Source organism: Macaca fascicularis, chromosome 8, assembly GCF_037993035.2.
Source record: "Macaca fascicularis isolate 582-1 chromosome 8, T2T-MFA8v1.1".
NCBI classification, from domain to species: Eukaryota; Metazoa; Chordata; class Mammalia; order Primates; family Cercopithecidae; genus Macaca; species Macaca fascicularis.
Genome location: NC_088382.1, coordinates 8,726,451 through 8,754,418, shown reverse-complemented (window position 1 = coordinate 8,754,418; position 27,968 = coordinate 8,726,451). Strand labels below are relative to the sequence as shown.

The 27,968-nt window shown below is 61.1% G+C and overlaps 2 protein-coding genes across 5 annotated transcripts in view; one reads left to right on the top strand and one right to left on the bottom strand.

The window, feature by feature from the left end:
• Positions 1 to 7,884, top strand: part of LOC135964607 (SH3 domain and tetratricopeptide repeat-containing protein 1-like) — a 50,862-nt gene extending 42,978 nt beyond the window's left edge. For 2 of the 4 annotated variants that reach the window (XM_065518757.2, XM_065518758.2), the window contains 4 exons: positions 2,533 to 2,655; positions 3,360 to 3,522; positions 4,484 to 4,680; positions 7,498 to 7,884. In XM_065518757.2, the coding sequence (XP_065374829.1) occupies positions 2,533 to 2,655; positions 3,360 to 3,522; positions 4,484 to 4,587 (390 nt within the window). In that variant the 3' untranslated portion in view covers positions 4,588 to 4,680; positions 7,498 to 7,884. Of the gene's footprint in view, positions 1 to 2,532; positions 2,656 to 3,359; positions 3,523 to 4,305; positions 4,681 to 7,497 lie in introns of all 4 variants that reach the window. The other 2 variants (XM_073999948.1, XM_073999947.1) reach the window with 2 other exon arrangements.
• DEFB108B (defensin beta 108B) overlaps positions 1 to 27,968 on the bottom strand; it is an 875,574-nt gene that overhangs the window by 146,093 nt on the left and 701,513 nt on the right. The gene's annotated exons all lie outside the window — the stretch shown is intronic.

Below are 27,968 nucleotides of genomic sequence, written 5' to 3'. Positions count from 1 at the left end.
TCCATTCGACTGTTCATCCTTCATCCATCCATCATCCATCCATCCATCCATTCGTCCATCCATCATCCATCCATTCTTTTATCATCCATTCATTCAGCCACCATCCATCCACCTGTTCGTCCATTCATCCATCCATCCTTCCATCATCCATCCATTCACCTGTTCATCCTTCCATCCATCCATCATTCATCCATCCATCCATTTATCCATTCATCCATATATCCGTCCATCCATCTATCATCCATCTATCCTTCCATCATCCATCCATTTATCCATTCATCCATATATCCGTCCATCCATCTATCATCCATCTATCCTTCCATCATCCATCCACTCACCTCCTGTTGATCCTTCCATCCATCCATTTATCCATTTATCCATCCATCCATCCTTCCATCATCCATCCATCTTTCCATCATCCATCCATTCATCTGTTCATTCTTCCATCCATCCATCATCCATCCATCCATCATCCAACCATCCATCCATCCATTTATCCATCCATCCATCCATCATCCATCCAGCCATCATCCATCCATCTGTCCATTCATCCATCTATCCTTTTATCATCCATCCTTGTATCATCCATCCATTTCTCATCCATCCATTCACCCGTCTATCCATCCATTCACCTGTTCATCCTTCCATCCTTCCATACATCCATCTGTTCATCCTTCCATCCACCTGTTCATCCTTCCATCCATCTACCTGTTCATCCTTCCATCCATCCACCATTCATCCATCCATCATCCATTCATCCATTTATCCATTCATCCATATATCCATCTGTCATCCATCCATCCTTCCATCAACCATCCACTCACCTCCTGTTCATCCTTCCATCCATCCATCATTCATCCATCTATCCATTTATCCATCCATCCTTCCATCATCCATCCATACATCTGTTCACCCTTCCATCCATCCATCCATCATCCATCCATCCATTCATCATCCATCCATCCATCCATCCATCATCCATCCATCTGTCCATTCATCCATCCATCTGTCCCTTCATCCATCCATCTGTCCGTTCATCCATCCATCATTCATCCATCCATCATTCATCCATCCTTTTATCCATCCATTCACCCGTCTATCCATCCATTCACCTGTTGTTCCATCCATCTGTCCATTCATCCTTCCATCATCCATCCATTCACCTGTTTATCCTTCCATCCATCCATCATCCATCCACATATCCATTTATCCATTCATCCATCCATCCATCATCCATCCATGCTTCCATCATCCATCCATCCACCTGTTCATCCTTCCATCCATCCATCATCCATTCACCCATCCATTCATCCATCCATCCATCCTTCCATCATCCATCCTTTCTCCCATCCATCCATTCACTGTTCGTCCATCCATCCGTCATTCATCTATCCACCCACCAATCTACCTATTAATCCATCCCTCCATTCATCTATCTGTCAATTTGTTTATCCATACATTCGTCTATCCACCATCTATCCATCCATATGCACATACATCGTCTACCCTCCACCCATCCATACATTATCTACCCACCCATACATACATACAGACATACACACATCATTCCACCCATCCATCCATCCATCCATCCATCCACCCATCCATCCATCCACCCATCCATCCATCCATCCATCCACCCGTCATCCACCCACCCGTCCGTCCATCCATTCATCCGTCCATCCATCCATCCATCCATCCCAGCATTAATCTATCCACACACTCATCCATCCATCCATGTGTCTACATCTCCTCATCCATTCATCCATCCATCCACTCATTCCTAAGCCACTGCTGAGCACCTGTTGTGTGCTTTTCCCTCCCTCTAATTGGTTCCCTCACATCCTCCCCCAGTGGCCAGCATCTTCTCCCTGAGGGCAGAGGCACGGCCCCTCACAGTGCCCAGCACCTGCTGGTATACAGCACATGCTCAAATAATGTGACCACTCAGTTAACACACAGAAGAACTTGCTCCAAGCGACACGTGGCACATCTCCTTACAAAATGAATCTATCAGTGGCTGTTTTCAGAGGCTTTCCCAAACACAGTGTGATCTGGAACAAATTGTGAAGCCCACGAGCCTGGTGAAGCTTTCATTATTGAGCATCTGCTGTATACCTCCTTGAGCTGAGAAGAGGGATCAAGAGCTCATGGCCAAGAGGGGACCAGGCCCACCCACAAACACTGTTGATGTGGCAGGGATGTGGCAACGCAGAAAGGAGCCAGGGGCTGGGCTCCCAGCAATCTGGGGGCCACGGAGACTGGTTTGAGTGCAGGGGGAGTGGGCTAGGGCTAGCCCTGGTGGTAGGATTCACAGGTGTCGGGTTCCTGGGCTGCAGCTGCTCAGTCACCTCCTGGCACTCAGGTGCATCAGTTCATTGTCCTCATGCCAGTGGTGGGGGCAGCCCTAATGCACAGGGTCTGAAAAATGCTCAGGTGTACCTGTAGTGTGTGAGAGGAAGGAGGCTGGCAAAGGTGGGCATGGCCATCTCGCCAGGTGTGGGTCTTGAGGGAACTTCTGTCTCCTTTCAGGTGGCACAGAATGTGGTCCTGTACACAGGCGACCCCAGCCTGGGGCTGCAGCTGTTTGAGGCAGCTGGAGACATCTTCTTCAATGGGGCCTGGGAGCGGGAGAAAGCCGTGTCCTTCTACCGGGTGAGCTGGCCTGTGGGCTGATGCGGGTGGGCCTCAGGGGGGCACCTGGAGGGCTGAGGCACAGCTGTGGCAGGGCAGAGGTCTCCCACCTGGAGGCAGGGTTACCCATGCACATGCTTAGTTTCCAAGTGTTCTCACCGGGAATGATACTGACCGTGCCCCTGCCCGGGACAAACGTTTGGGGCCTGGATGTGACAATGGCTCTACCCTTGTACCTGATGATCTCAAGCAACCATGAGCGAGAAGTCCTGTCCCCATCTTCCAGATGAGGAAACAGGCTCAGAGAGGCACAGGGACATGTCAAAGGACACACAGCATGTCAGTGGGAGGCCCAGGTCTGCTTGCACCCCGAAGTGGGACGGCTTCTCCCTTCCTCTGAGCTCACGGTGTGGCTCAGCCCTGGGCACAGATAAATGTGGTGTTTTTAGAGCAGAGAGGAGTGCTGGCTCCCCCCAGTCAGACCCCTGGTGCCCAGGTGGGAGAGGCTGGTCTGAGGCTGCTGGGTGTAGCTGGATGGGCCTCAGGTGACTCTTCAGCCCCCAACTTGGGTGTCTGAACTGTGTGTTATCCCAGAGCACAGAGCTGTGTGGAGGTGCAGGGGTAGCTGGGGCGTGGGAAGCTCCAAGCACATGTTTGAGCTCTGAGGAGGGCGCTGGGCAAGGTGGGTGCTGCGGGAAACCTGACCCCACCTGCCTGTGTGGTAGGACCGGGTCCTGGCCCTGGCCCTGGCAGTGACTATGGGCAACTGCAAGGCGGAGCTGCAGCTACAGCTGTGCAAAAAGCTGGTGGCACTCCTGGCCACCCTGGAGGAGCCCCAGGAGGACTTGGAGTTTGCCTACATGGCCCTAGCACTCAGCATCACTCTGGGTAAGTCCCCTGAGCCCCCACCCTGCCAGGACCTACACTTTGCCAGAGCCCAGCCTCCAGGTCTGCAGGGCAGGAGCTGAAACAGCTGCTGGATTTTCCTGGTCTCCTGTCCAGGCAGGCAGATCTGCCCAACTGGCTTCCCCATCCGGCTGTGGGGCACAGCCCGAGGTCTCTCACGCAGTGCAGAGCTCCCTGCCTGACTGAGCTCTGCTTCCTCTGCCTGTTCCCGCTGCTGACCACAAGGGCCGTCCAGTGTGCCCTCTGCCTTCCAGACATGCCAGGCATCTCGTTGGTCCCTGTATGTGCCAGGCTGAGTGGCACATTCCCTTTATCTTGTGCCCTTCCCAACCTCATCAACCACACGGCTCTCTGGCTGATAAAATCCCAGTTCCCCTTCCAGCAGTCTGCCCCTTAAGGCCGGGCATCCCCTGGTGCTGTGCCAGGGTCATCTGTCCCCCTCCAGAGACAGGGAACCCTAGGCAGGCCGCATGCCCCAGCACCTTGTGCCCCGTGGCCCAGTACACAGTAGGTGTGCAGCTGACTCCCCAAAGTAGGGGGCTCTGATTGTGACACACGCAGGAGGAGTCGGATGTCACGTCTGTGGGTTGCCTGGAGCCGGGGTGCCCGGGAGCACCTGGACTGCATGGCTTTTGGGCTCCCCTGGTTAAAACCAGTGAGCAAAGGCAGGTGGCTATGTGTAGGCACAGAGCTGGGCCATCCAAGTCCGACTTTGCCAAAGCCTCACAGTAGACAGGGGCAGGCCTTATTAGTTCTGCTTTGCAGATGGGAAAGAGTCTGGGAACCTGGAAGGGACTGGCCAGAGCTGCCCAGGCGACCACAGGTGCCTGGAGGCAAGCCAGGTGTGCTGCCCGGGGTCTGCATACCTGCTCCTGAGGGGCCTGTGCCCTCCCTGCCCCAGGGAGCCGCGTCCTCACACCTGCCCCTTTGGCCTGCACCCCAGGGGACCGGCTGAACGAGCACGTGGCCTACCACTGGCTGGCTGTCCTGCACCATCAGCTGGGCCAGGGCAAGCTGGCAGAGCAGTTCTACCTCAAGGCCCTGTAGCTCTGCAACTCGCCACTGGAGTTCGACGAGGAGACCCTCTACTACGTGAAGGTGTACCTGGTGCTCGGTGACATCATCTTCTATGACCTGAAGGTGGGTGGGGAGGGGCAGGGCTCGGGGTGTTCCCGGCCCCTTTGGAGTGGTATCTCTACCCTGACCCAGAGGCCTGGGTTCCAGCCTGCCTTAGGAATGGCCCAGTGGCCTCCCTGGAGCTCTGCACGCGGCTGGAGGAACCGGCAATGTTAGCAGATACAACCCAGCTCCCAAGCTGACCAGGCCCCACCCTCAAGAACTCAGTCTCAGCCAGGGAGGCTGACACATGAGTGGGCAATGGTGGCCTCTGGGTAAAGAAGGGGGATTGTAGTCAGGGGGACCCTCCTGGAGGAGGTGACACCAAAACTGAGTCTTGACAGTCAAGTGTCAAGTTGCATTTAACAAAGAAAACAGGGTCGGGAGAAGGACATTTCAGAGGACGGCATCATCCTCACATTGAATCCACATTGCAAGATCCAACCCAAATCCTGGCGCCTCCTCTAGGAAGCCTGCCCAGGGTGCCAGCCTGCACTGAGCAACTCCTTCCTGGAGTCCCGAGACACCTTGAATCTTCACATCACCCAGGAAGGGTGGGGTGGGACCAGTGTCTTACCATCGGGTTCACAGACAGGGAAACCCCAGCTCAGGGCAGGTGCAGTGGGGCGGGGCCCCAGCCAGCCAGGCTGAGGCCTTGCTGGGTCGCGTCTGTCTGGAGCGGAGGTGCTGTGCTCCCTCTGCCCCCAGCCCTGCAGGGGTGGAGAGCTGGGACTGTCAGACTCAGACCTGGCGTGTCTCCACCCCTCTGCCCAGCAGGCACCGCCCCTACTCAGCATCGCACCGGCACAGCGTCAGTGCTCCTTATGGGCTGAGGGGCCAGGGCACTCCAGTCCAGGGGCCGAGATCTTGGGGTCCTTAAAACAACATGAGGAGCTGGGGCAGCCCTACGACCTCGCCCCGTATCATATCCCCCACCGCAGGCCTGGGGCTGCCCGGAAGGCCCCCGCCCAGTGCTGGCGACACCTGGTGGTCAGAAGTGGTCCCTGTGGCCTCCCAAGTCCCAGCCAGACAGGGAGGTGCCAAGTGTCAGACGCTACTTACCGCTCAGGGGCTCGCCTGGGACCCAGGGAGACGGGCCTCCCAGAAGAGGCCTTTATCTCTCTTGGTCAAGCCTGCCGCCCACTCCGCCTGCCCAGGAGGAAGGAAAGGGCCAAGTAGTACCTGAGAGGCCAAAGTCCACGGTTGGGGTTGAGGGGCAGAGGCCTCCTTCACCTCCTTCCCATGCACAGCCCTCTGGGCCTCATCGTGACTATGCTGTCAGCGCAGGCCAGCTTCCCACAGGGAGGCCCCCTTGGAATTCCCCAAGGGCGGCTGTCTTTCCAAGGCTACACCCTCCTCCTTGTATAGGAGGCTCTGGACCCAGGGCCCAGAGGAGTAGGAGAAAACGCCGGGCTGCATGGGGCCTGGAAGGCTGGCAGAGAGGCAGGGGTAAATGGGCATCTTTGCCGATTGCCTCTAAAATGGGGTCCCCTTTAGTGTACACGTGAGAGTGAGCCCTGGAATAGGGAAGATTAAGTGTGTCCTGGCTCAGCCTGCCACTCACTAGCTGTTGCACACACTACAGGCACATGGAAATGCACACACAAATGCACACGGGCACAGGCACACGCACACACAGGCACGCGCACACACAGACACGCACACACAGGTGCACACACGCACACACAGACATGCACACAGGCACACACACAGGGACACGCACACACAGGCACACAAACAGGCACAGACACACGCACAGGCACACAAAGGCACAGGCACACGCAGAGACATATGCATTGGCTGGCTCCTTCCTGTTTAGTTGGGATGCCCCCACCCCTTCAGGAAGCCTTTGCCTTCCACCCCTGGCTGAGTCTGGGGCCTCCTGGGCCCCCCACAGGCTCCTGGGCTTCCGTCTGCCACAGCCTGGGCCACCCTGTGTGGTCAGTGTTTACTCCCAGGTCCCTCAGACTGGGAGCAAGGACGTTAGGCTCAGCCAGGCACCCAGCACAGAGTCCAGTGTTCGGCTGGGCCGGGGGCATTGGATGAGCAGTGGCGGTGACTCGGGGCCTTCTCACGCCCCTGCTCCGTGTGTGGGGCGGGGCAGTGGGGGAATGGACTGCTGCATCTTGGACTTTGTCCTTGACCCTGGGAGCCATCTTGAGATGGTAAAGGACAGGCCAGGCATGGGTCTTAGAGAGGTTCCTTGGGTGACCCCCATGTGGAGGAGGTGCCTGGGGAGAAGCCGGGTGGGGGATGGGAGGGTGAAGGAGGAGGTCTGGGAGGAGGCATCCCAACCCAGGGATGGTGAGTTTGGGCCAAAGATGCATTGAAAATGGGAGTGGATGTCTGGGGCGTCACACTCCGTCAATATTTCAGGGAACATTGCCAGAGAGGACACCTGTGAGATGGTTTTGTACCTGGCCTGTCCCGTGGAGGGCCTGGAAATGGTCAGCATGGACAGGGGCCAGAGGGGAGCCTGGGTCACTCAATGCTGTGCCCCTGCTGTGGCTCGGAGCCACGGGTCCTGCATGGAACTCTCAGAGCAGGCAGGATCTGCCCTGACCTCGGCCCATGGGGAAAGCAGCCACTGCCTGCAGAGAGGGTGGCACTGGGGCAGGACGGTTGGGGTGAGTGGGGTGTAGGGACAGTCAGGAAGGCTTCCAGTGGTGTCAGGGTCGTCCCCACTTCCTGCAGCTGAGACCACAGCAGTGTAACAGGTTTCGGAGCTCATGGGTTGAGCCAGCATTGGCTGGACATGTGGAATGACCTGGAGACAGGAATGGCTTCTGGGAAGATGGGCTCCGAGTCCCCCTTTTGCTGAGCATGACCTGTCCCCTTCAGGACCCGTTTGAGTACTACCAGCTGGCACTGGCAGCCGCCGTGGACCTGGGCAACAAGAAGGCACAGCTGAAGATCTACACGCGGCCGGCCACCGTCTCCCACAACTTCCTCCTGGACCGTGAGAAGTCGCTCCTCTTCTACCAGAAGGCCAGGACCTTCGCCACAGAGCTCAACGTCCGCAGGGTCAACCTGCCTCCTCTGCCACTCTGCGGGTGGGCCCCCTGGTTGGCCCCCAGCCACCCTCGCTGAGGACAGCATCCGAGGGAGTGGGTTTTGTGCAAGGAGGATGGTCTCCTCCCTCTCCTGGTGGCTCCCGTGGCTCATTTTCTGGGAAGTGGGGCATGAAAGCAGAGTTCAAATAGCAATAAATTTTTCTTTGCAATAACATACCGAAGTCCCCAGGGCATCCTTCCCTGTGTGCTTCCTGGGCTGTGTCTAGGGGCCAGCTCCTTCCCTGGTGGCAGCCCTCTGATCTTGGGGATGAGAAGGACCGTGAGTTCAACAGACCTGGGCCAGGTCACCATAAGCCTCGGTTTTCTCGGTGGCCAGAGGGGAGATGGTGGTGGAACTCTCTAGGCAGCTCCCTGCTCTCCCTGCTCAGAGCTTTTGCTGTAGGTCTCGTGCCGCCCTTGACGTTAACCTTCAGGCCACTGTGCCCGGATGTGGGGGCTGCTAGTGTCCCTGTTTGCCATTGAAGAAATAGAGGCACAGAGAGGTTAGGTGTCTGGCCCACCGTCACACAGCAGGTAGGGGCAGAGACGCAGAGCCCAGTACACTGACCACCACACCACCCTGCCAGCCTGCAGCCAGGAAGGTGTCCCCCATTAGGACCCAAGGTCAGCTCCTGGACCACTCTTGTGGTGTCGGGAGAGCCACAGGCCAGTGAGGGTGGCCCCGGGGATCCCTCACTTAGTGTCCTCTGCTCCCAGACTTGGTTGGGCTGAGCCTGGCCAGTCCCACCTCTGGCCACTGGTCAGCCCTGCGGGAAGTGAGATGCAGGGATCTCTGCCTGTGTAGACGCTGCTACCCAGTATTGAAAGCCTTATCTGGGCTGCCCCCAAGCCATCCCCACACACCCCTCCCCTTCCGGTCCCCGGCCCTCATCCCAGTCCCTGGAATCCCAGGTTTTCCTTGTTGGAATCTCTTGGCCTTAGGGAACACAGCTCGCACGGTCTCTTTGCCAGTTTACAGCAAGGAAACCGAGGTTCAGAGACTGTGGGTGTCCCACGTGATTCTCACATACACTGCACTCTCCCAGGCCCCTCTTTTAAACACTTTAAATGAGGTGACATTCACATCGCATGCAATGAACTATTTCAACGCGAATAATGTGGTGGCATTTGTGGATTCACAGTCCTGTGCAACCACTCACGCCATCTAGTTTCAAAATGTTTTCATCTCCCCAGAAGAAACCTGCCATCCTCACTAAGCTGTTACCCCTCCTTGGTATCCCCCAAGCACCTCGTTTAATGGAAGGGGAAACTGAGGCCCGAAGAGAGACTTGCCAGTGGGCGGAGCTCTGATCATAGGGAATCAGGCACACATCTGCTGCTTCAGTCCTGTGATGGTTTGCCACCCAGCAGAGGTGACAGAGCCAGGAGGTTCTGGGAGTGCCACAGGTGTCACTGGTTCAGTCCTGGGTTGGTTTGCCACCCAGCAGAGGTGACAGAGCCAGGAGGTTCTCGGACCCCATGCTTGCAGCCAGAGCCCTGCCCCGAGCCTCCCCACCAGGGGGCAGCAGAGAGCTTTCCAGAACCGGCCGCGAGACTGGCGGGAAGCAGCGGGTCAGAGCTGCTGACAAACCTCACGTGGACCCCAGATCGCTGTCTCTATGGGTTGGGCTTGGGAATTGGAGAGGAGGCCGAATGATTGGAAACGTGAAGACAGCACGGCCTGGCTGGAGGAGTGGGAAGCGCCGTCACGTTGACTGAGGACACAGACCTCCTGCCCGCTGGGCCGGGCCTGCAGCCATTCTTCTCGGGGTGGGGTCCGCAGGTCCGGCTTGCTCTCGGCCCCCGACCTGCCTCAGAGTCCGGGGGGCTTTGGAACTGTGCTTTCCCATCTCCACCCACCCTGGCTGGTGCCATGAGGGGCCTGGATCCTGGGATCCTGTTCCTCTTGGGCAGCAGAGACTGGGGGACCAGAGGAGATGATGGGTCTTCAAGCCCCACATTCCAACCCCAGCCCACCACTGACAGTCTGGGGGTTCGAGATGAGGGAGTTGATGTCTCTGAGCCCCAGTTTTGTCACCACTAAAATGAGACCGACATACTGGGGCAGAGTGCCAGCCCCAGGGCTAACAGGCCTGTTTCCTACTGACAATCCCTCTTACTCCTAGGAATAGCTTCAACAACCGCACACTAGGGAACGCTCAACCCAGGCCAACTTGTCAGAGGCACGTGAACCAGAGCGACTCCATCTTGAATGGGGGCTGGGTAAACGGAGGCTGAGACCTGCTGGGCCACATTTCCAGGAGGCTAGGCATTCTTCGTCACAGGATGAGATAGGAGGTCCCCACAAGATACAGGTCATAAAGACCTTGCTGATAAAGCAGGTTGCAGTAAAGAAGTTGGCCAAAGCCGCAAACCCAAGATGGCCACGAGAGTGACCTCTGATTGCCCTCACAGCTCATTATGTGCTAATTATAATGCATTAACTGCTACAAGGCACTCCCACCAGCGCCACGACAGTTTACAGATGCCATGGCAACATCTGGAGGTTACCCTACATGGTCTCGGAAGGGAGGGCAGAAACTCTCAGTTCTGGGAATTGCCCACCCCTTTCCTGGAACACTCATGAATAGTCCAACCCTTGTTTAGCGTATGATCAAGAAATAACCATGAAAATGGGCAACCAGCAGCCTTTGGGGCCACTCTGCCTAGGGAGCAGCCATTCTTTTTTTTCCTTTTTTTTTTTTTTTTTTTTTTTTTTTTTTTTGAGATGGAGTCTTGCTCTGTTGGCCAAACTAGAATGCAGTGGCATGATCTTGGCTCAGTACAACCTCCACCTCGTGGGTTCAAGCGATTCTTCTGCCTCAGCCTTCCTAGTAGCTGGGATTACAGGCACCTGCCACCACACCGTTAATGTTTTGTATTTTAGTGGAGACAGGGTTTTGCCATGTTGGACCAGGCTGGTCTCGAACTTCTCACCTCAGGTGATCCACCTGCCTTGGCATGCCAAAGTTCTAGGATTACAGGAGTGAGCCGCTGCGCCCGGCCAGAGTAGCCATTCTTTTATTCCTTTTCTTTCCTAATAAAGGTGCTTTCACTTTATGGACTCACCCCGAATTCTTTCTTCCATGAGATCCAAGAAACCTCTCTTGCGGTCTGGATTGGGACCCCTTTCCAGTAACAAACTTTCTTAACCTCTCAGACCCCTCGTGTCATCTGTAACCAAAGACAAAGCCTCCCCCGAGGTTCCAACAGTGAGGAGAGAACGCATGGGAAACGAGGGGCACAGAGTTGGTGTGCAGAACCAATATCACAGACTGGGTGTCAAGCCACTGTCATATTGGAAGTAATATCATGCTCTCCCCTACAAGTTATGAGGAACAATATCACAGGGGGGTATGTGCCTTCTCCGGTAGTGGGAGTAGTATCGTCATCTCTTCCTTTAGATGACAGGAACAATATCACAGGGTGGGTGTACACCCCGTGTGTTTTTGGAAGCAATATCATTCTCTCTTCTTCTAGGTTTTATGATTCATATCACAGGTGGGGTGTACACATCATCCACTCACCCCCTGGATATCAGCAACCATATCACAGAAGAGGTGTCCACCCCCTTCGATATTGTCAGCCATATCATCTTCCTCCCGCCTGGATATTAGGAACAATACCCCGGGGTTGGGGGCGGTGTACACCCACTGTGATATCGAAAGTAAACTCAGCCTCTTTCCCGTTGGATAGTAGGAACTATATCACAGGTGTGTGTGCACCTTCTGGGATATTGGGAGTACTGTCAGCCGCCAACCCACTGAATATTAGGGATAATATAGGGGGGAAAGGGTGGTTACATCCCCTGCGATATTGAGAGCAATATTCTTCTCTTTCCCCTGTACATTAGGAACCACATCACAGGGGTATGTACACCTTCTTCGATATTGGGATTAATGTTATTGTCTCCCCCAACTGAACGTCAAAAACGATATCACAGAAGGGTGTACACCCCCTGCGATATGGCCAGTAATATCATCGTCTCTACCTTTGGATACTAGGAACCACATCACAGAGGGTGTGTATACTCCCCAGCAATATTGGGCATAATGTTATCCTCTCTTCCCCTGGATATTAGGAACGATATCCCTGGTGGTGGGAGGTGGAGTACATTAAGAACAACATCACTGAGTGGGTGTCCACCCCCTGCGGTATTGGGTGTAATATCATCCTCTCTTCCCCAGGATATAAAGAACAACATCACAGGAGGGGTGTACAGCCACAGCCCCTGCGTTATTGGGAGTAATAGCTTCTTTTCCCACTCTCGATATAAGGAACAATATGCTAGGGTGGGTGTACATCCCCTGCGATATTGGGCATATTGTCATCATCTCCCAACGTGAATATTGGGCATAGTGTCCCAGGGGGGTGTACGCCTTCTTCCATATTGGGAGTAATATCATCCTCTCCCCTCAGGATTGTAGGCAAAATATCGAAGGGGTTTTACACTTTGTACGATATGGGCAGTAACATCATCCTCTCCCTACCTGGATGTAAGGAACTATATCACAGCCGGCTGTACACTTCTTGCCATATTGGGAGTCTTATCATCCTCTCCTATCATGGATATTAAGAAAAATATTACAAAGGAGGTGTACACCCCCTGAGATATTGAGGGTAATATTATGCTCTCCCCTTTGGGATATTAGGAACTATTTCGCAGGAGGTGTGTACAACCCCTGCGATATTGGGAGTCATATCATCCTCTCCCCCTGAATATAAGAAACAATATCACAGGAGGATGTACTCCCCCGTGATATTGGGAGTCATATCGTGTTAGTCGGAACAATAGCACAGTGGGTGTGTACAACCCCTGCGATATTGCCACTAGTAAGATCGCCTCCCTCCCAGGATATAAGGATCAATATCCCAAGGGGATGTACACCCCTGCGATATTGGCGGTAATATCTTCCTCTCCCCGGCTGGCTATTAGGAACAATGTCACAGAAGGGGTGTACACCCCCTGCTTTATTGGGAGTAATATCATCCTCTCCATCCCTGGATATTAGGAACAATATCACCAGAGAGTGTACACCTCCTGCAATATTCAGACTGATGTCATCCTCTCACCATCTGGATATTAGGAAACATATAACAGGGGTGGTGTACAACCCCTGCGAAATCTGAAGAAACATCACCCTCTCTACCTTTGGATGTTAGGGAAAATATCACGGTGGAGTTCCACGCCCACAGTGATATTGGGAGTCATATCATCCTCTCCTACCTTGGAAAGAAGGAACAAGATGTCCGACGGGATATACCCACACTGCGGTAGTTTTAATAATAACCTCTACCCCCTGGCTACTAGGAATAACATCATAGAGCAGCGTACACTTTCTGCGACACGGGGAGTAATATCATCCTATCCTAGCCGGATATCAGAAAAAGTCTATTAATTACTAATATTAATAAATATAAATAATATATATTAATTGTAGATATTAAAAATCACAATTAAGATATTAAAATTAATACTGGTTAAAAAAGTTAATGATGAGAATTAAAAATTAATAATTAATAATATTAATACAATTAATAATAAAATAATATCAACAATTAACGTTACTTAAATCAATACTAAGTGATATTGGCAATAAAATAATAATTATTATTAAGAAATATTAATATTGATAAATGACATTGATATTAAAAATTAATCCTTGGAGTAGATCATAACCTATTCAAACAATTATTAATAATTAATGGTAAACGATTAATTGATACTATTATTGATAATTAATAAAATGGATCCTTGATGTATAATAATTAATTATATGATTGTCCCGGGAGCAATACACTGACAGTGTACACCCGTCTGTGAAACAGTTCATTATTTCCGGAGAGGGAGACGATACTACTCAGAATAGCGTCAACCGGCTGTGAGTCCACCATGGCTCCCAATAGCCAAGGGGGGGGAGAGGGGGGTGGCTATTGGTCCCCACCGGGGTGGCTCACCCCCTGCGAGGTGGCCCCCAACAGCCAAGGGGGGAGAGGGGGTGGCTATTGGTCCCCACCTCGCGGGGGGTGGCTCACCCCCCCAGGTGGCCCCCAACAGCCAAGGGGGGGAGAGGGGGTGGCTATTGGTCCCCACCTCGCGGGGTGGCTCACCCCCCTGCGACGTGGCCCCAACAGCCAAGGGGGAGAGGGGGTTATTGGTCCCCACCTCGCGGGGGTGGCTCACCCCCCTGCGACGTGGCCCCCAACAGCCAAGGGGGAGAGGGGGGCTATTGGTCCCCACCTCGCGGGGTGGCTCACCCCCTGCGAGGTGGCTCCCAACAGCCAAGGGGGGGGAGAGGGGGTGGCTGGTCCCCACCTCGCGGGGGTGGCTCACCCCTGCGACGTGGCCCCCAACAGCCAAGGGGGGGGAGAGGGGGGTGGCTATTGGTCCCCACCTCGCGGGGGGTGGCTCACCCCCCTGCGACGGCCCCAACAGCCAAGGGGAGAGGGGTGGCTATTAGTCCCCACCTCGGCGGGGGTGGCTCACCCCCCTGCGAGGTGGCTCCCAAAGCCAAGGGGGGAGAGGGGGGTGGTTGGCTGGTCCCCACCGCGGGGGTGGCTCACCCCTGCGACGTGGCCCCCAACAGCCAAGGGGGGAGAGGGGGTGGCTATTGGTCCCCACCTCGCGGGGCGGCTCACCCCCTGCGAGGTGGCTCCCAACAGCCAAGGGGGGAGAGGGGGTGGCTATTGGTCCCCACCTCCGGGTGGCTCACCCCCTGCGAGGTGGCTCCCAACAGCCAAGGGGGGAGAGGGGGTGGCTATTGGTCCCCACCTCGCGGGGGGTGGCTCACCCCCTGCGAGGTGGCCCCCAACACAAGGGGGAGAGGGGTGGCTATTGGTCCCCACCTCGCGGGGTGGCTCACCCCCCCTGCGAGGTGGCCCCCAACAGCCAAGGGGGGGAGGGTGGCTATTGGTCCCCACCCTCGCGGGGGTGGCTCACCCCCTGCGAGGTGGCTCCCCAACAGCCAAGGGGGAGAGGGGGTGGCTATTGGTCCCCACCTCGCGGGGTGGCTCACCCCCTGCGAGGTGGCCCCCAACAGCCAAGGGGGGAGAGGGGGGTGGCTATTGGTCCCCACCTCGCGGGGGTGGCTCACCCCCTGCGAGGTGGCCCCCAACAGCCAAGGGGGAGAGGGGGGTGGCTATTGGTCCCCACCTCGCGGGGGGTGGCTCACCCCCCCTGCGAGGTGGCTCCCAACAGCCAAGGGGGGAGAGGGGTGGCTATTGGTCCCCACCCTCGCGGGGTGGCTCACCCCCGCGAGGTGGCTCCCAACAGCCAAGGGGGAGGTGGCTATTGGTCCCCACCTCGCGGGTGGCTCACCTGCGACGTGGCCCCCAACAGCCAAGGGGGGAGAGGGGGTGGCTATTGGTCCCCACCTCGCGGGGGTGGCTCACCCCCTGCGAGGGGCCCCCAACAGCCAAGGGGGGAGAGGGGGTGGCTATTGGTCCCCACCTCGCGGGGGGTGGGCTCACCCCCCTGCGAGGTGGCCCCCCAACAGCCAAGGGGGGGAGAGGGGGTGGCTATTGGTCCCCACCTCGCGGGGGGGTGGCTCACCCCCCTGCGACGTGGCCCCCAACAGCCAAGGGGGGGAGAGGGGGGTGGCTATTGGTCCCCACCTCGCGGGGGGTGGCTCACCCCCCTGCGACGTGGCCCCCAACAGCCAAGGGGGGGGAGAGGGGGTGGCTATTGGTCCCCACCTCGCGGGGGGTGGCTCACCCCCCTGCGACGTGGCCCCAACAGCCAAGGGGGGGGAGAGGGGGTGGCTATTGGTCCCCACCTCGCGGGGGGTGGCTCACCCCCCTGCGACGTGGCCCCCAACAGCCAAGGGGGGGAGAGGGGGTGGCTATTGGTCCCCACCTCGCGGGGGGTGGCTCACCCCCCTGCGACGTGGCCCCCAACAGCCAAGGGGGGGAGAGGGGGTGGCTATTGGTCCCCACCTCGCGGGGGGTGGCTCACCCCCCTGCGACGTGGCCCCCAACAGCCAAGGGGGGGAGAGGGGGTGGCTATTGGTCCCCACCTCGCGGGGGGTGGCTCACCCCCCTGCGACGTGGCCCCCAACAGCCAAGGGGGGGGAGAGGGGGTGGCTATTGGTCCCCACCTCGCGGGGGGGTGGCTCACCCCCCTGCGACGTGGCCCCCAACAGCCAAGGGGGGGGAGAGGGGGGTGGCTATTGGTCCCCCACCTCGCGGGGGGTGGCTCACCCCCCTGCGACGTGGCCCCCAACAGCCAAGGGGGGGGAGAGGGGGTGGCTATTGGTCCCCACCTCGCGGGGGGTGGCTCACCCCCCTGCGACGTGGCCCCCAACAGCCAAGGGGGGGAGAGGGGGTGGCTATTGGTCCCCACCTCGCGGGGGGTGGCTCACCCCCCTGCGACGTGGCCCCCAACAGCCAAGGGGGGGAGAGGGGGTGGCTATTGGTCCCCACCTCGCGGGGGGTGGCTCACCCCCCCTGCGAGGTGGCCCCCAACAGCCAAGGGGGGGAGAGGGGGGTGGCTATTGGTCCCCACCTCGCGGGGGGTGGCTCACCCCCCTGCGACGTGGCCCCCAACAGCCAAGGGGGGGAGAGGGGGGTGGCTATTGGTCCCCACCTCGCGGGGGGTGGCTCACCCCCCTGCGACGTGGCCCCCAACAGCCAAGGGGGGGGGGAGAGGGGGGTGGCTATTGGTCCCCACCTCGCGGGGGGTGGCTCACCCCCCTGCGACGTGGCCCCCAACAGCCAAGGGGGGGAGAGGGGGGTGGCTATTGGTCCCCACCTCGCGGGGGGTGGCTCACCCCCCTGCGACGTGGGCCCCCAACAGCCAAGGGGGGAGAGGGGGGTGGCTATTGGTCCCCACCTCGCGGGGGGGTGGCTCACCCCCCCTGCGACGTGGCCCCCAACAGCCAAGGGGGGGAGAGGGGGTGGCTATTGTCCCCACCTCGCGGGGGGTGGCTCACCCCCCAGCGACGTGGCCCCCAACAGCCAAGGGGGGGAGAGGGGGTGGCTATTGGTCCCCACCTCGCGGGGGGTGGCTCACCCCCCTGCGACGTGGCTCCCAACAGCCAAGGGGGGGGAGAGGGGGGTGGCTATTGGTCCCCACCTCGCGGGGGGTGGCTCACCCCCCTGCGACGTGGCCCCCAACAGCCAAGGGGGGGGAGAGGGGGTGGCTATTGGTCCCCACCTCGCGGGGGGTGGCTCACCCCCCTGCGAGGTGGCTCCCAACAGCCAAGGGGGGGAGAGGGGGTGGCTATTGGTCCCCACCTCGCGGGGGGTGGCTCACCCCCCTGCGAGGTGGCTCCCAACAGCCAAGGGGGGGAGAGGGGGTGGCTATTGGTCCCCACCTCGCGGGGGGTGGCTCACCCCCCTGCGAGGGTGGCTCCCAACAGCCAAGGGGGGGAGAGGGGGTGGCTATTGGTCCCCACCTCGCGGGGGGTGGCTCACCCCCCTGCGAGGTGGCTCCCAACAGCCAAGGGGGGGAGAGGGGGTGGCTATTGGTCCCCACCTCGCGGGGGGTGGCTCACCCCCTGCGAGGTGGCCCCCAACAGCCAAGGGGGGGAGAGGGGGTGGCTATTGGTCCCCACCTCGCGGGGGGTGGCTCACCCCCCTGCGACGTGGCCCCCAACAGCCAAGGGGGGGGAGAGGGGGGTGGCTATTGGTCCCCACCTCGCGGGGGGTGGCTCACCCCCCCTGCGACGTGGCCCCCAACAGCCAAGGGGGGGGAGAGGGGGTGGCTATTGGTCCCCACCTCGCGGGGGGTGGCTCACCCCCCTGCGACGTGGCCCCCAACAGCCAAGGGGGGGAGAGGGGGTGGCTATTGGTCCCCCACCTCGCGGGGGGTGGCTCACCCCCCTGCGACGTGGCCCCCAACAGCCAAGGGGGGGAGAGGGGGTGGCTATTGGTCCCCACCTCGCGGGGGGTGGCTCACCCCCCTGCGACGTGGCCCCCAACAGCCAAGGGGGGGGAGAGGGGGTGGCTATTGGTCCCCACCTCGCGGGGGGTGGCTCACCCCCCTGCGACGTGGCCCCCAACAGCCAAGGGGGGGAGAGGGGGTGGCTATTGGTCCCCACCTCGCGGGGGGTGGCTCACCCCCCTGCGACGTGGCCCCCAACAGCCAAGGGGGGGGAGAGGGGGTGGCTATTGGTCCCCACCTCGCGGGGGGTGGCTCACCCCCCTGCGACGTGGCCCCAACAGCCAAGGGGGGGAGAGGGGGTGGCTATTGGTCCCCACCTCGCGGGGGGTGGCTCACCCCCCTGCGACGTGGCCCCCAACAGCCAAGGGGGGGAGAGGGGGTGGCTATTGGTCCCCACCTCGCGGGGGGTGGCTCACCCCCCTGCGACGTGGCCCCCAACAGCCAAGGGGGGGGGAGAGGGGGTGGCTATTGGTCCCCACCTCGCGGGGGGTGGCTCACCCCCCTGCGACGTGGCCCCCAACAGCCAAGGGGGGGAGAGGGGGTGGCTATTGGTCCCCACCTCGCGGGGGGTGGCTCACCCCCCCTGCGACGGTGGCCCCCAACAGCCAAGGGGGGGAGAGGGGGTGGCTATTGGTCCCCACCTCGCGGGGGGTGGCTCACCCCCCTGCGACGTGGCCCCCAACAGCCAAGGGGGGGAGAGGGGGTGGCTATTGGTCCCCACCTCGCGGGGGGTGGCTCACCCCCCTGCGACGTGGCCCCCAACAGCCAAGGGGGGGAGAGGGGGTGGCTATTGGTCCCCACCTCGCGGGGGGTGGCTCACCCCCCAGCGACGTGGCCCCCAACAGCCAAGGGGGGGAGAGGGGGTGGCTATTGGTCCCCACCTCGCGGGGGGTGGCTCACCCCCCTGCGACGTGGCTCCCAACAGCCAAGGGGGGGAGAGGGGGGTGGCTATTGGTCCCCACCTCGCGGGGGGTGGCTCACCCCCCTGCGACGTGGCTCCCAACAGCCAAGGGGGGGAGAGGGGGTGGCTATTGGTCCCCACCTCGCGGGGGGTGGCTCACCCCCCTGCGACGTGGCTCCCAACAGCCAAGGGGGGGGAGAGGGGGTGGCTATTGGTCCCCACCTCGCGGGGGGTGGCTCACCCCCCTGCGAGGGTGGCTCCCAACAGCCAAGGGGGGGAGGGGGGTGGCTATTGGTCCCCACCTCGCGGGGGGTGGCTCACCCCCTGCGAGGTGGGCTCCCAACAGCCAAGGGGGGGAGAGGGGGTGGCTATTGGTCCCCACCTCGCGGGGGGTGGCTCACCCCCCTGCGAGGTGGCTCCCAACAGCCAAGGGGGGGAGAGGGGGTGGCTATTGGTCCCCACCTCGCGGGGGTGGCTCACCCCCCTGCGAGGTGGCTCCCAACAGCCAAGGGGGGGAGAGGGGGTGGCTATTGGTCCCCACCTCGCGGGGGGTGGCTCACCCCCCTGCGAGGTGGCTCCCAACAGCCAAGGGGGGGAGAGGGGGTGGCTATTGGTCCCCACCTCGCGGGGGGTGGCTCACCCCCCTGCGAGGTGGCTCCCAACAGCCAAGGGGGGGAGAGGGGGTGGCTATTGGTCCCCACCTCGCGGGGGGTGGCTCACCCCCCTGCGAGGGTGGCTCCCAACAGCCAAGGGGGGGAGAGGGGGTGGCTATTGGTCCCCACCTCGCGGGGGGTGGCTCACCCCCCTGCGAGGTGGCTCCCAACAGCAAGGGGGGGAGAGGGGGTGGCTATTGGTCCCCACCTCGCGGGGGGTGGCTCACCCCCCTGCGAGGTGGCTCCCAACAGCCAAGGGGGGGAGAGGGGGGTGGCTATTGGTCCCCACCTCGCGGGGGGTGGCTCACCCCCCTGCGAGGTGGCTCCCAACAGCCAAGGGGGGGGAGAGGGGGTGGCTATTGGTCCCCACCTCGCGGGGGGTGGCTCACCCCCCTGCGAGGTGGCTCCCAACAGCCAAGGGGGGGAGAGGGGGGTGGCTATTGGTCCCCACCTCGCGGGGGGTGGCTCACCCCCCTGCGAGGTGGCTCCCAACAGCCAAGGGGGGGAGAGGGGGGTGGCTATTGGTCCCCACCTCGCGGGGGGTGGCTCACCCCCCTGCGAGGTGGCTCCCAACAGCCAAGGGGGGGGGAGAGGGGGGTGGCTATTGGTCCCCACCTCGCGGGGGGTGGCTCACCCCCCTGCGAGGTGGCCCCCAACAGCCAAGGGGGGGAGAGGGGGGTGGCTATTGGTCCCCACCTCGCGGGGGGTGGCTCACCCCCCTGCGAGGTGGCCCCCAACAGCCAAGGGGGGGAGAGGGGGTGGCTATTGGTCCCCACCTCGCGGGGGGTGGCTCACCCCCCTGCGAGGTGGCCCCCAACAGCCAAGGGGGGGAGAGGGGGTGGCTATTGGTCCCCACCTCGCGGGGGGTGGCTCACCCCCCTGCGAGGTGGCCCCAACAGCCAAGGGGGGGAGAGGGGGTGGCTATTGGTCCCCACCTCGCGGGGGGTGGCTCACCCCCCTGCGAGGTGGCCCCCAACAGCCAAGGGGGGGAGAGGGGGTGGCTATTGGTCCCCACCTCGCGGGGGGTGGCTCACCCCCCTGCGAGGTGGCCCCCAACAGCCAAGGGGGGGGAGAGGGGGTGGCTATTGGTCCCCACCTCGCGGGGGGTGGCTCACCCCCCTGCGAGGTGGCCCCCAACAGCCAAGGGGGGGAGAGGGGGTGGCTATTGGTCCCCACCTCGCGGGGGGTGGCTCACCCCCCTGCGAGGTGGCTCCCAACAGCCAAGGGGGGGAGAGGGGGTGGCTATTGGTCCCCACCTCGCGGGGGGTGGCTCACCCCCCTGCGAGGTGGCTCCCAACAGCCAAGGGGGGGAGAGGGGGTGGCTATTGGTCCCCACCTCGCGGGGGGTGGCTCACCCCCCTGCGAGGTGGCTCCCAACAGCCAAGGGGGGAGAGGGGGTGGCTATTGGTCCCCACCTCGCGGGGGGTGGCTCACCCCCCTGCGAGGTGGCTCCCAACAGCCAAGGGGGGGAGAGGGGGTGGCTATTGGTCCCCACCTCGCGGGGGGTGGCTCACCCCCCTGCGAGGTGGCTCCCAACAGCCAAGGGGGGAGAGGGGGGTGGCTATTGGTCCCCACCTCGCGGGGGGTGGCTCACCCCCCTGCGAGGTGGCTCCCCAACAGCCAAGGGGGGGAGAGGGGGGTGGCTATTGGTCCCCACCTCGCGGGGGGTGGCTCACCCCCCTGCGAGGTGGCTCCCAACAGCCAAGGGGGGGAGAGGGGGTGGCTATTGGTCCCCACCTCGCGGGGGGTGGCTCACCCCCCTGCGAGGTGGCTCCCAACAGCCAAGGGGGGGAGAGGGGGTGGCTATTGGTCCCCACCTCGCGGGGGGTGGCTCACCCCCCTGCGAGGGTGGGCTCCCAACAGCCAAGGGGGGGAGAGGGGGTGGCTATTGGTCCCCACCTCGCGGGGGGTGGCTCACCCCCTGCGAGGTGGCTCCCAACAGCCAAGGGGGGGAGAGGGGGTGGCTATTGGTCCCCACCTCGCGGGGGGTGGCTCACCCCCCTGCGAGGTGGCCCCCAACAGCCAAGGGGGGGAGAGGGGGTGGCTATTGGTCCCCACCTCGCGGGGGGTGGCTCACCCCCCTGCGAGGTGGCCCCCACAGCCAAGGGGGGGAGAGGGGGTGGCTATTGGTCACCACCTCGCGGGGGGTGGCTCACCCCCCTGCGAGGTGGCCCCCAACAGCCAAGGGGGGGAGAGGGGGGTGGCTATTGGTCCCCACCTCGCGGGGGGTGGCTCACCCCCCTGCGAGGTGGCCCCCAACAGCCAAGGGGGGGAGAGGGGGTGGCTATTGGTCCCCACCTCGCGGGGGGTGGCTCACCCCCCTGCGAGGTGGCCCCCAACAGCCAAGGGGGGGAGAGGGGGTGGCTATTGGTCCCCACCTCGCGGGGGGTGGCTCACCCCCCTGCGAGGTGGCCCCCAACAGCCAAGGGGGGGGAGAGGGGGTGGCTATTGGTCCCCACCTCGCGGGGGGTGGCTCACCCCCTGCGAGGTGGCCCCCAACAGCCAAGGGGGGGGAGAGGGGGTGGCTATTGGTCCCCACCTCGCGGGGGGTGGCTCACCCCCCTGCGAGGTGGCTCCCAACAGCCAAGGGGGGGGAGAGGGGGTGGCTATTGGTCCCCACCTCGCGGGGGGTGGCTCACCCCCCTGCGAGGTGGCTCCCAACAGCCAAGGGGGGGAGAGGGGGTGGCTATTGGTCCCCACCTCGCGGGGGGTGGCTCACCCCCCTGCGAGGTGGCTCCCAACAGCCAAGGGGGGGGAGAGGGGGTGGCTATTGGTCCCCACCTCGCGGGGGGTGGCTCACCCCCCTGCGAGGTGGCTCCCAACAGCCAAGGGGGGGAGAGGGGGTGGCTATTGGTCCCCACCTCGCGGGGGGTGGCTCACCCCCCTGCGAGGTGGCTCCCAACAGCCAAGGGGGGGAGAGGGGGTGGCTATTGGTCCCCACCTCGCGGGGGGTGGCTCACCCCCCTGCGAGGTGGCTCCCAACAGCCAAGGGGGGGAGAGGGGGTGGCTATTGGTCCCCACCTCGCGGGGGGTGGCTCACCCCCCTGCGAGGTGGCTCCCAACAGCCAAGGGGGGGAGAGGGGGTGGCTATTGGTCCCCACCTCGCGGGGGGTGGCTCACCCCCCTGCGAGGTGGCTCCCAACAGCCAAGGGGGGGAGAGGGGGGTGGCTATTGGTCCCCACCTCGCGGGGGGTGGCTCACCCCCCTGCGAGGGTGGCTCCCAACAGCCAAGGGGGGAGAGGGGGTGGCTATTGGTCCCCACCTCGCGGGGGGTGGCTCACCCCCCTGCGAGGTGGCTCCCAACAGCCAAGGGGGGGAGAGGGGGTGGCTATTGGTCCCCACCTCGCGGGGGGTGGCTCACCCCCCTGCGAGGTGGCTCCCAACAGCCAAGGGGGGGGAGAGGGGGTGGCTATTGGTCCCCACCTCGCGGGGGGTGGCTCACCCCCCTGCGAGGTGGCTCCCAACAGCCAAGGGGGGGAGAGGGGGTGGCTATTGGTCCCCACCTCGCGGGGGGTGGCTCACCCCCCTGCGAGGTGGCTCCCAACAGCCAAGGGGGGGAGAGGGGGGTGGCTATTGGTCCCCACCTCGCGGGGGGTGGCTCACCCCCCTGCGAGGTGGCTCCCAACAGCCAAGGGGGGGGAGAGGGGGGTGGCTATTGGTCCCCACCTCGCGGGGGGGTGGCTCACCCCCCTGCGAGGTGGCTCCCAACAGCCAAGGGGGGGAGAGGGGGTGGCTATTGGTCCCCACCTCGCGGGGGGTGGCTCACCCCCCTGCGAGGTGGCTCCCAACAGCCAAGGGGGGGGAGAGGGGGTGGCTATTGGTCCCCACCTCGCGGGGGGTGGCTCACCCCCCTGCGAGGTGGCTCCCAACAGCCAAGGGGGGGAGAGGGGGTGGCTATTGGTCCCCACCTCGCGGGGGGTGGCTCACCCCCCTGCGAGGTGGCTCCCAACAGCCAAGGGGGGGGAGAGGGGGTGGCTATTGGTCCCCACCTCGCGGGGGGTGGCTCACCCCCCTGCGAGGTGGCTCCCAACAGCCAAGGGGGGGAGAGGGGGGTGGCTATTGGTCCCCACCTCGCGGGGGGTGGCTCACCCCCCTGCGAGGTGGCTCCCAACAGCCAAGGGGGGGAGAGGGGGTGGCTATTGGTCCCCACCTCGCGGGGGGTGGCTCACCCCCCTGCGAGGTGGCTCCCAACAGCCAAGGGGGGGAGAGGGGGTGGCTATTGGTCCCCACCTCGCGGGGGGTGGCTCACCCCCTGCGAGGTGGGCTCCCAACAGCCAAGGGGGGGAGAGGGGGTGGCTATTGGTCCCCACCTCGCGGGGGGTGGCTCACCCCCCTGCGAGGTGGCTCCCAACAGCCAAGGGGGGGAGAGGGGGTGGCTATTGGTCCCCACCTCGCGGGGGGTGGCTCACCCCCCTGCGAGGTGGCCCCCAACAGCCAAGGGGGGGGGAGAGGGGGGTGGCTATTGGTCCCCACCTCGCGGGGGGTGGCTCACCCCCCTGCGAGGTGGCCCCCAACAGCCAAGGGGGGGAGAGGGGGTGGCTATTGGTCCCCACCTCGCGGGGGGTGGCTCACCCCCTGCGAGGTGGCCCCCAACAGCCAAGGGGGGGAGAGGGGGTGGCTATTGGTCCCCACCTCGCGGGGGGTGGCTCACCCCCCTGCGAGGTGGCCCCCAACAGCCAAGGGGGGGGAGAGGGGGTGGCTATTGGTCCCCACCTCGCGGGGGGTGGCTCACCCCCCTGCGAGGTGGCCCCCAACAGCCAAGGGGGGGGAGAGGGGGGTGGCTATTGGTCCCCACCTCGCGGGGGGTGGCTCACCCCCCTGCGAGGTGGCCCCCAACAGCCAAGGGGGGGAGAGGGGGTGGCTATTGGTCCCCACCTCGCGGGGGGTGGCTCACCCCCCTGCGAGGTGGCCCCCAACAGCCAAGGGGGGGGAGAGGGGGTGGCTATTGGTCCCCACCTCGCGGGGGGTGGCTCACCCCCCCTGCGAGGTGGCCCCCAACAGCCAAGGGGGGGAGAGGGGGTGGCTATTGGTCCCCACCTCGCGGGGGGGTGGCTCACCCCCCTGCGAGGTGGCCCCCAACAGCCAAGGGGGGGAGAGGGGGTGGCTATTGGTCCCCACCTCGCGGGGGGTGGCTCACCCCCCTGCGAGGTGGCCCCCAACAGCCAAGGGGGGGAGAGGGGGTGGCTATTGGTCCCCACCTCGCGGGGGGTGGCTCACCCCCCTGCGAGGTGGCCCCCAACAGCCAAGGGGGGGAGAGGGGGTGGCTATTGGTCCCCACCTCGCGGGGGGTGGCTCACCCCCCTGCGACGTGGCCCCCAACAGCCAAGGGGGGGAGAGGGGGTGGCTATTGGTCCCCACCTCGCGGGGGGTGGCTCACCCCCCTGCGACGTGGCCCCCAACAGCCAAGGGGGGGAGAGGGGGTGGCTATTGGTCCCCACCTCGCGGGGGGTGGCTCACCCCCCTGCGACGTGGCCCCCAACAGCCAAGGGGGGGGAGAGGGGGTGGCTATTGGTCCCCACCTCGCGGGGGGTGGCTCACCCCCTGCGACGTGGCCCCAACAGCCAAGGGGGGGAGAGGGGGTGGCTATTGGTCCCCCACCTCGCGGGGGGTGGCTCACCCCCCTGCGACGTGGCCCCCAACAGCCAAGGGGGGGAGAGGGGGTGGCTATTGGTCCCCATCTCGCGGGGGGTGGCTCACCCCCCTGCGACGTGGCCCCCAACAGCCAAGGGGGGGAGAGGGGGGTGGCTATTGGTCCCCAACTCGCGGGGGGTGGCTCACCCCCTGCGACGTGGCCCCCAACAGCCAAGGGGGGGAGAGGGGGTGGCTATTGGTCCCCACCTCGCGGGGGGTGGCTCACCCCCCTGCGACGTGGCCCCCAACAGCCAAGGGGGGGAGAGGGGGTGGCTATTGGTCGCCACCTCGCGGGGGGTGGCTCACCCCCCTGCGACGTGGCTCCCAACAGCCAAGGGGGGGAGAGGGGGTGGCTATTGGTCGCCACCTCGCGGGGGGTGGCTCACCCCCCTGCGACGTGGCCCCCAACAGCCAAGGGGGGGAGAGGGGGTGGCTATTGGTCGCCACCTCGCGGGGGGTGGCTCACCCCCCTGCGACGTGGCCCCCAACAGCCAAGGGGGGGTGAGAGGGGGTGGCTATTGGTCGCCACCTCGCGGGGGGTGGCTCACCCCCTGCGACGTGGCCCCCAACAGCCAAGGGGGGGAGAGGGGGTGGCTATTGGTCGCCACCTCGCAGGGGGTGGCTCACCCCCCTGCGACGTGGCCCCCAACAGCCAAGGGGGGGGAGAGGGGGTGGCTATTGGTCGCCACCTCGCGGGGGGTGGCTCACCCCCCTGCGACGTGGCCCCCAACAGCCAAGTGGGGGAGAGGGGGTGGCTATTGGTCGCCACCTCGCGGGGGGTGGCTCACCCCCCTGCGACGTGGCCCCCAACAGCCAAGGGGGGGAGAGGGGGTGGCTATTTGTCCCCACCTCGCGGGGGGTGGCTCACCCCCCTGCGAGGTGGCTCCCAATAGCCAAGGGGGGGAGAGGGGGTGGCTATTGGTCGCCACCTCGCGGGGGGTGGCTCACCCCCCTGCGACGTGGCCCCCAACAGCCAAGGGGGGGAGAGGGGGTGGCTATTGGTCGCCACCTCGCGGGGGGTGGCTCACCCCCTGCGACGTGGCCCCCAACAGCCAAGGGGGGGAGAGGGGGTGGCTATTGGTCCCCACCTCGCGGGGGGTGGCTCACCCCCCTGACAATATCACCGTTGCCGGTGCACCACCTGTAGTTCAATGAATGACATTATCTTCTCTCCCTTTAGCCCTGAGAACAATATCACATGACGGAGGACACCCCCAGCAATATTGGGAGTAGTATCTTTTTCTCTTCTTCTGGATAGTTGAAAAAATATGTCCAGCGATTTGGACAACCCGTTTTATTGAAGGTAGTATCATCCTCTCCCAAGGTAGGTATTTGGAACTATATCACGGGGGCGTTTTGGCTTCCTCGATATTCGTCGCGAAGTCATCCTCTCCTCACTGGGTATAGGAAACAATATGACAGCCGCGGTAGACACTCCCCTCGACTTGAGGTGTAATATCTCTGCCTGGATATTAGAATCCACGATGGATCCACAGAGTTTTTACGATTTTGTGAGTAATGTCATGTCCTCCTCTAGACATCACGAACAGTATCAAAGACGGGTGTATACCCTCTCCAATATAGGGAGGAATATCATCCTCTCTCTGCCTGGCTATTGGTAGCAAAATCAATGTAGTGTTTATAACCCCTGGGATATTCTGAGTAATATCATCCTCTCCCAGGTGGAAATTATGAACAGTATCACCGGTGGCCTGTACACCCCCGGCGATATTGAAAATAATATCATCCTCTTCCCTCCCGGGTCATGGGAACAACTTCACTGGGGGTGTACACTTTCTGTGATATTGTTCTCTGCCTTGGAATATTAAGGACAATATCACGGGGTGAGCGTGTACATCTTTTGCAATATTGGGAATGAAATTATCCTCTCTCCCCCTGCAAATTAGGAAAGATATCACAGAGTGAGTGTTCACCTCCTGCGATATGGGGATTAATACCATCTTCTCCCCTTCCGGATATCAGGAAGAGTATCACACGGGGATGTACAGTGTCTGCGATACTGGGAGTAATATGAACCTCTCGGCCTTGAGATGTTAAGAAGAATATCACAGGGTGAATGTTCACCCCTGCCATATTGGGAGTAATATCAGCCTCTCCACTCCATGGATATTAAGAACAATATGCCAGGCTGGGTGTACGCCTCCTGCTCTATGGGGAGTCATATCATCCTCTCCCTTCCAGGATGTTAATAACAATATCACAGGGCGGGTGAACACAGCCTGCGATACTGGAATTATTATCATCCTCTCCCCCTCCGAATACCAGCAACAATATCCGAGAAGAGTTGTACACTCCCTGCGATATTGGGAGTGATATCATATGCTTCTTCCGTGAATATGAGGAGCAATATCACCAGGTGGCTGTCCATTCGTTGCTATGTTGGGAGTCATGTCATACTGTATCACCCTAGATATTAGGATCGGTGTCACAGCGTGAGTGTACACATACTATGATATTAAAACTAATATCATGCTGTCCATCCCTGAATATTAGGAACGACATCATAGGTAAGTGTACACCCCTTGCGGTATTAGGAGTAATAATATGATTAATTATTAAACATCAATGATTGATTTTAATAATTATCAATGACACTATTAATTAATTGGATACCATTATTACTTACGGATAATTATTTTACATACATGATTATGCACACTTAAAATTAATTATTAATATTAATGTCATTTAACAATATTATTAGTTCTTAATATTAATCATTATTTTATTACCAACATCTCTTACTATTGACTGAAGCAATATTAATTGCTGATATCATTAATTATTAATAGTGATATTATTATTAATTATTAATACTATTTGTTAACATTTTAACCAGTATTAATTTTTACTATCTTTATTATGATTATTAATATTGATGATTATTATTAATTTTTATTATATTTATTAGTATTAATAATTAATAGATTTGTTCCTGATATCCGGCGGGGAGAGGATATTAGTCCCAACATTGAAGAAAGTGTACACCCCTCTATGATGTTATTCCTAATAGCCATCGGGTAGAGGATAACATTATTGAAACTATCACAGTGGGTGTATATCTCCTCGGTCATCTTGTTTCTTATATCCTGGGTTGGAGAGGATGATATGACTCCCAATATCACAGGGGTTGTAGACCTCCCCCGTGATATTTTCCCTAACATCCAAAG